Here is a 7456-nt window from a genome sequence, read left to right as displayed (position 1 = left end):
CAGTTGATTTCACCGCCCTCTGTAAAAACAGAGGGTGGGACCCCACCGGGATAGAGTGTACCCAAGGGCAGGGTATGTACAACTGTTAGCACACCAGGTGTTTTTAGGCAGCACAGGGGATACAGTATTTAGCAACAATGAATCACATCCTGTGAAAGTTTTCAAGTCCTTTTCAAATCTTGCTTAAGAGCATGGATCGGGAGCAAAACTGCTTTGCTTCAAAGACCAGCTCCACTGCTTACGAACTCAATGACCTTGTCCCTCACATATTTTTGTGCCTCAACTTCCTCGTCTATAAAATGGATGTAATAATAATACCGATTCTGGAGTCACTGTAAGGATTAAATGAGTTACTATGTGTGAAGTGCTTTGCACAGTGCCTGGCGTTCTGCATGTGTCAGCAGCTATTATTCTATCTTGGAGAAAGCCTCACAGTGTGCTAGGGGACCTCTACCACCTGGTGCTTGCTAACATTCTTTGTTCCCAAGAGAAGCAGACGACAATAACCAGCTGGAATTTATAACATTTTGTTCTCTCTTTATTTGTAAGACTTTCTTTCGAGTGATAATGGCCTTCTAGTTACAATCCTGATGTGGATAAATTTTAAAATTAAGAAGTTCATTTTTTTTTAAAGTCTTTATTGAATTTGTTACAATACTGTTTCTGGTTTTTTTGGCCCCGAGACATGTGGGATCTTAGCTCCCCGACCAGGGATTGAACCCGCACCCCCTGCATTGGAAGGGGGAGTCTTAACCGCTGGACTGCCAAGTCACAGGATTAATTCTAGCCGCTCATTGAAGAGTCGACTGAAGGGGCAAGGGTGGAAGCAAGAAGTCTAATTAGCAGAGGATTGAGATAACAGAAGTGGGAGGTGATGGAGGCTTGCACTGGGGGTGATGGGGAATGGGGGGGTTGGTAGAGGAAGTAAGAAGGCATATGTCATATTTTTTCATAATTCAGAATGTTAATTTCATTATACCATATTATAACATTTGGTTTCTCTGGCAAAAAAAAAAGTTTAAAGAAAAACTTTAACACTAATAAGGGGTGATTTGAAGATATGACAAAATTCTTCAAGGTGGTACCCAGTGGCTGGCGTTTGGAATCTCGTGATTCCATCTTCTTTGAACTCCAACAGGACAGAGGCATCCCCGCCCTCCACGCTTTCACTCTTCCCCCACCTCTCCCTCCAGTCTCCTCCCTCAGCCAGGCGTCAACTGCAACCTGCTCTCCCCTCTTGCCCTAATCAGACTCCCCCTTAATCATTCAAGACCCCGCAGAGCGCCAAATCCACCTGTGGGTCCCCTGAGCCCTTCCTGGAACCGGCCTTGGCAGCAAGTTAAAGACATCCAGCCACCGTTTATCTCTGCCTCGTGACTCTCACTAGTGGGTTCCATCCCCCCACCCCAGGGGCGGGGATCCTGTCGGCGCCGCCTTCTGACCCATGGCCTGACCCTCCTCAAACGCACCCGGAGGCGACTCCGCGGCCCCCATCGGCGCCCCGCCCCGTCAGTCCCAGCCCCGCCCCGCCGTAGGTTAAGAGGCCCCCAGAGCCAGGAGCTCTGGACAGACGGTCACTTGTGGGGGGGCGAGCTGGTTTGGTTGTCATGGCGACGGCGCGGTTGGCCTGGGTCCTGCGGGCCGCCCCTGCGGGCGGGAGGCTGCGCGGCCCCCAAGGCACTGGGGGCGCCCGGAGGCTCAGCGGCAGCACGTGGCGGCGGGCGGCCAGGGGCACCAGCCCGGGACGCCGGCTCAGCACCGCCTGGGCGCCGGCCCAGCCAGCCCAAGAGGAGGCCGAGGGCGCCGTGTACGACATCCACTCGCCTGCAGCGGAGGAGCCGTCGTGGACACTGCCCCCCGCGCCCCCGGTGTCCCCCGACTCCCCCGGGCCCCCGGCCGGCCGCTCGCTGGTGCAGCGGGACATCCAGACCTTCCTGAACCAGTGTGGGGCCAGCCCCGGGGAGGCGCGCCACTGGCTCACGCAGTTCCAGACCTGCCACCACTCCGCGGACAGGCCCTTTGCCGTCATCGAGGTGAGAGAGCCCGGCGTCGGCCGGGTCACAGACAGGGGACGGGGGTTGTGTAGCGACGTTTCGTCAGGCATGGCAGGAATGCGGACTCTGCGCAGCGGAGCCAGGAAGGGGCTCGACGGAGCCCAGACGAGCCCCTGGGACTGCGCGAGGCTGTGCGCTCCTCGAAAAGTCTCGCGCCCAGCCCGGGTGAGGAGCCTCGGGTCCCCAGCCCGTCAAACGTGATGCACCAGAGAAGTCCTCCCAACCTGGGCGCAGTTAGGGGTTCAGTTGGCAGTTAGGGAACCTGGATAGAAGCCGCCTGCGTCACCCCTCCCCCTATGGTGTCCTACAGTCCAAGGTCGCAGGGAGGAGCGGAGGGAGGAACACTAGTGTGAGATAAGAGGATGGCAAGACCCAACGGGGCAAAGGGCGAAGCAGGTGGGCGCAGGTGGCCAGAAATGGAGCCTGACAGCTCCTGGGCAGGGTGGGGGCCCCGAGAGGGCCCTGAGGACCCGGCTGTAGGAGCAAGCGGGTGCAGCAGGAGTCAGGGCCGGTGTCGTGCCCGTTGAACGCCCACTCCTCCGCAGGTGGACGAGGAGGTGCTCAAGTGCCCTAAGGCCGTATCCAGCCTGGCCTTCGCCCTGGCCTTCCTGCAGCGCATGGACATGAAGCCCCTGGTGGTCCTGGGGCTGCCCGCTCCCACGGCGCCCTCGGGCTGTCTTTCCTTCTGGGAGGCCAAGGCACAGCTTGCCCAGAGATGCAAGGTGCTGGTGGACGCCCTGCGGCATAATGCCGCCACTGCCGTGCCTTTTTTTGGCGGCGGGTCGGTGCTGGGCGCTGCTGAGCCAGCCCCTCATGCCAGGTTAGTGCTGACCCTGCGTGCCCCTGCGTCCTCAGATCACGCTACTCCACCCGCCCAGCCCCAGACCCGCGGGTCCTGGAGGCAACCTCCTTGAGCACCACGTCTGGCCCCCAGCTACGGCGGCATCGTCTCGGTGGAGACAGACCTACTACAGTGGTGCCTGGAGTCGAGCAGCATCCCCATCTTGTGCCCCATCGGGGAGACGGCCGCCCGCCGCTCCGTGCTCCTGGACTCACTGGAGGTGACCGCGTCCCTGGCCAAGGCGCTGCGGCCAACCAAAATCATCTTCCTCAATACCACGGGCGGTCTGCACGACAGCAGTAACAAGGTGTGTCTCCTCCTTTTGGACCCCACTCCCCGCGACTCTGCGCCAGGCTGAGCCCCTCTCTTAGGTCCCCTGCACGCCTCCCAGACGGGCCCCAGAGTCACTCTCTCTCCAGCCGCATGAGTCGGAAATGGAGTGTCAGGGAAGGACTCAGCCTATGGTGCTCAGATCTGAGTCCCTTACTGGCCAAGGATTTCGGGAGGAAGTAAGGGAAAAGGGGTCAGTGAGGAGAGGTCCGTGGGGCGGGGGCACAGTCCTTGTCCGGCTGCAGGTCGGAGGCTCACCCCCTCGTCCTGGACACAGGTCCTGAGTAACGTGAACTTGCCTGCCGACCTGGACCTAGTGAACAACGCCGAGTGGGTGAGCACCAAAGAACGGCAGCAGATTCGGCTCATCGTAGACGTGCTCAGCCGCCTGCCTCACCACTCCTCGGCCGTCATCACCGACGCCAGCACGCTGCTCACCGAGCTCTTCAGCAACAAGGGTGAGGGCCGGGGCGGGGGGTGCGCCGGGGTTTGGGGAGCCAGGAGAAGCGGCTTCCCCTCCAGACAGTAAAGGCTTCCTGCTCTTGCCAAACCTAGGGGAGGTGAGCAAGGAGGTGGACGGCCCTGGGCTAGAACTTGGGTGGAACTAGACAGATGGGAGGGACTTGGGTGGGTGGGAGGAACCACAGACCCAGCGGAACCAAGTGGAATGGACAGAGCTAGGAAACGTGGGCGGGGTTTGGACGGGTGGGCGGGACCAGGGGCGGGGGAGGGCAAGGGTAGGCGGGACTAGGAGAGGTAGGTGGGACTACAGGCGATAGGCGGAACTTGAGGGACAAACTGCCTGGGGAAAAAGCAAATCCCTGAATGAAAATCGCGCATAAATCTATGCAGATCTTAGGAAGCGTCTCACTATGGAGAGCTCCCAAAGAGAGTAATTGCCCCACCAGCCCCTGTCCTATCTGGAATCCCCATCAGGCTGCGCAAACGGAGGAGCGGAGGGGACCTGGATCTCGGGCCGAACTCACCCCTCCTCCTCCATCCCACCCCCAGGGTCCGGGACGCTGTTCAAGAACGCCGAGCGGATGCTGCGAGTGCGCAGCTTGGACAACCTGGACCAGGGCCTCCTAGTGAACCTGGTCAACGTCAGCTTCGGCAAAAAGCTCCGGGACGACTACTTGGCCTCGCTGCGCCCGAGGTTGCACTCTGTCTACGTCTCTGAGGGGTGAGCCTGCGGGCCCCAGAGGGCAGGGACCAAGGGACAGAGCCGGGGAGCTTTGGACCAAGGAGAGGTCCCAGCCTGCCTCTCCCCCGCTGCGCCAGGTACAACGCGGCTGCCATTCTGACCACGGAGCCTGTACTTGGGGGCACCCCGTATCTAGACAAGTTTGTGGTGAGCTCCAGCCGCCAGGGCCAAGGCTCCGGCCAGATGCTGTGGGAGCGCCTGCGGCGGGACCTGCAGACGCTTTTCTGGCGCTCCCGGGTCACCAACCCCATCAATCCCTGGTAGGTCCCGCCCCTCCCGGCTCTGGGCTGGGCCCCGCCCCCACTCTCCTCTCCAGCTCTGGCCAGCTACGCCCCGGGGACCACCAGCCAGGAAGGCTGGGCCTCCCCTTCTTTCATTAGCCATTCTTCCCCAAGGGAAATGGCCCGCTCTGTGTGGCCCCACATTCCCCAGGGAGTGGACCACACACGGAGCCTGAGATTTCCCTAGAGGCAGAGCACACTTAACCCGGCTCTGCCCGGCTAGGGTAGATTCCTTGAAGACAGTCTCCACCAGGGAAGCAGCCTGCCTCTCCCAGGGTCTGCAGAAATCCAGCACCTCAGGGCTCTATTCCAGGCCGAGTTGCCAAGCTCTGACCCCAGGCCCACTGCATCTCCAGTGGAACACTCCCTCCTCTCTTTCCTTCTGCAGTTATCACCTCATCCCCCACTACTCTGCTCTGTGGGCACCAAGAAGTGAACAGGAACCCCTCCCCGGGCTGCACAGCCAAGGCAGTGTGCAGAGAGCAAAAGAGGGCCTCACTCTAACCCTCTAGCTGTGTGACTCTGGCTAGTTAGCTAACTTCTCTGAGCCTTAGCTGCTTCTCTGTGAAAAAAGCATAACACCACCAGGCTATTGGCTAATGCTATAAGGATAAAATCAGATTACACACCACAGGTCCTAGCAGAGTGTCCAGCAGGTACAGGCATACCCCAGAGATATTGCCAGTTTGGTTCCAGACCTCCACAATAAAGTGAATATTGCAATAAAGTAAATCACATGAATTTTTTGGTTTCCGAGTATATATAAAAGTTATGTTTACACTATACTGTAGTCTATTAAGTGTGCAATAGCATTATGTCTAAAAAAAAAGTGTATATACCTTAATTTTAAAATACTTTTATTGCTAAAACCTGCTAACCATCACTTGAGCCTTCAGTGAATAATCACCTATTTGCTGGTGAAGGGTTTGAAATATTGCAAGAATTACCAAAATGCAACAGAGATACGAAGTGAGCAAGTGCTGTTGGAAAAATTACCGATAGACTTGCTCCACACAGGGTTTCCACAAACCTTTAATTTGTAAAAAACGTAATACCTGCAAAGCACAATAAAGCGAAGCGCAATAAAACGAGGTATGCCTGTAGTAGGTCCTCAGTAAATGAACCAGTGAGCAGTGAGCACTGGCCTTGCCTAAAACCTGTCTCCCACCTCCACCAGGTACTTCAAACACAGCGATGGCAGCTTCTCCAACAAGCAGTGGATCTTCTTCTGGTTTGGCCTAGCCGACATCCGGGACTCTTACGAACTGGTCAACCACGCCAAGGGGCTGCCAGACTCCTTCTGCAAGCCGGCTTCTGACCCAGGCAGCTGACCCTCTCTACCAGCCCTGCAGGCCCTGGGACAGCCAGGGTGGACCAAAAGCCATGCCTGCTGAAGGTGACCCGAGTCAGCCACAGGCCGGACCAGGCTTGTTGGCTGAGTGAGCTGCAGAGAAGGCAGCAGCCCCTACTCTACCCTGCCCAGAGGGGGGCACCCAAGTGAGGACAAGTGCAGGAAGGAGAAGGGCCTGCCCAAGACCCCCTCCTTGCTCCAAAGCCACAACCAGATGGCCTTGAGTTTTCAGTCTAGGGATTTGGGGGGAGGAGGGCTTGCCTTTGAGGGCTCTACTCAAGGCTTAAGGGTGGGCCAGTGTCTGTGGTCTCTGTGCTGTTTTGAGGCTCCCTTGCCCAAAATATCACCCACATCTGCCTGATATTCCACCATTCGTTTTAGTTCCTTCGGGTCTTGCAACTTTTCAGGAGACCTTGATTAAAATGCAAATACTTGTCTGAAAGTCAGCTCACACTTGAAAGGAAATTAGCAGTGACCCTCTGGAAACAAGATGTTGAGGGCTGGGGAACCTCTTCCTAGAGGGAAGAGAGGAGCTAAATGAGGCCGAGGCCCCCAGATGAATGCTGCCACCACCTCCCTCCCCCAGCTGTCAGCAGTCCCGAGAGACACCCCTACCCCTTAGTTAGGAAACATCTTCCATGCCACAGACCAGACTGACAGCAGCCCCAGCTCCCTTTCCAGGCAGGGCTCAGGGCCAAGCCCAGACTTGGATGTTTTCCCCTGGGCCCCCCTGGAGGTTGTGTCTCCATCTTTGCAGGAAGAGAACATCTCAGACGGGTAGGAGTCCAAAGCCTGAGGTTTCATTTCACATTTCTGTCCCCCACCGTGTGCCAGGAACCATACTGGCTGCTGGGGCTACTTTCTGTCAGGAGGTGTGCGGACGAGTAGGGAGAGGGTCACCATGGTGCACACACGGGGCTGCTGTGACACAACCCACCCCCAAGAGAGGGCTGGTGTCCCGTACATATCTGGGCGTGGGCATCAGACAGACCTGACCTGGAACCCAGCTCTGTGGCCTGAGGCAAGCTGCTCACCTTCTCTGAGCCTCCATTTCCTCACCTGTGAAATGAAAACTCCTCAGCCTCATAGTGACACTTATCAGTTCTCTCCCTCCAGCTGCCCTCACCAAAGGTTTCTTCGAAAAGACCTGGCACCAAATGGGGAGGAAAAGCTAAGCCACGAGAGGGACTGAAGTGAAAGGTCAAAGCATATACCACAGGGAGCATTCGGAGACTTGAAAAGAGAGCCAAAGGACTGTGGGAACTCTCAGAACAGGGGGAAGATCATGGGCGGATCAAGGTGGGGCTTAACCAGATATGGTATTTCAAGAAACCCGAGATCAATCCCAGCCAATGGCTAAGTGCCCCGTGGGGAGAACAGAGAAGCAAAGCCAAA

The 7456-nt window shown here is 57.3% G+C and overlaps 1 protein-coding gene across 2 annotated transcripts; it reads left to right on the top strand.

Moving 5' to 3' along the window:
* Positions 1–1218: 1218 nt before the first annotated feature.
* NAGS (N-acetylglutamate synthase) lies at positions 1219–6503 on the top strand. Of its 2 annotated transcripts, XM_004286006.3 has the most exons (7): positions 1219–2033; positions 2600–2874; positions 2989–3202; positions 3503–3683; positions 4237–4408; positions 4507–4689; positions 5888–6503. In XM_004286006.3, the coding sequence occupies exons 1-7, from the start codon at positions 1608–1610 to the stop codon at positions 6039–6041; spliced, it is 1605 nt and encodes a 534-aa protein (XP_004286054.1). In that variant the 5' UTR covers positions 1219–1607; the 3' UTR covers positions 6042–6503. The 2 variants fall into 2 exon arrangements, with proteins under 2 accessions (XP_004286054.1, XP_049558661.1); XM_049702704.1 differs by lacking the exon at positions 4507–4689.
* Positions 6504–7456: the final 953 nt, after the last annotated feature.

The sequence above is a fragment of the Orcinus orca genome, chromosome 19 (assembly GCF_937001465.1).
Source record: "Orcinus orca chromosome 19, mOrcOrc1.1, whole genome shotgun sequence".
Taxonomy (NCBI): domain Eukaryota; kingdom Metazoa; phylum Chordata; class Mammalia; order Artiodactyla; family Delphinidae; genus Orcinus; species Orcinus orca.
The sequence above is the reverse complement of the archived record's forward strand: the minus strand, read 5'-3'. Positions and strand labels throughout refer to the sequence as shown.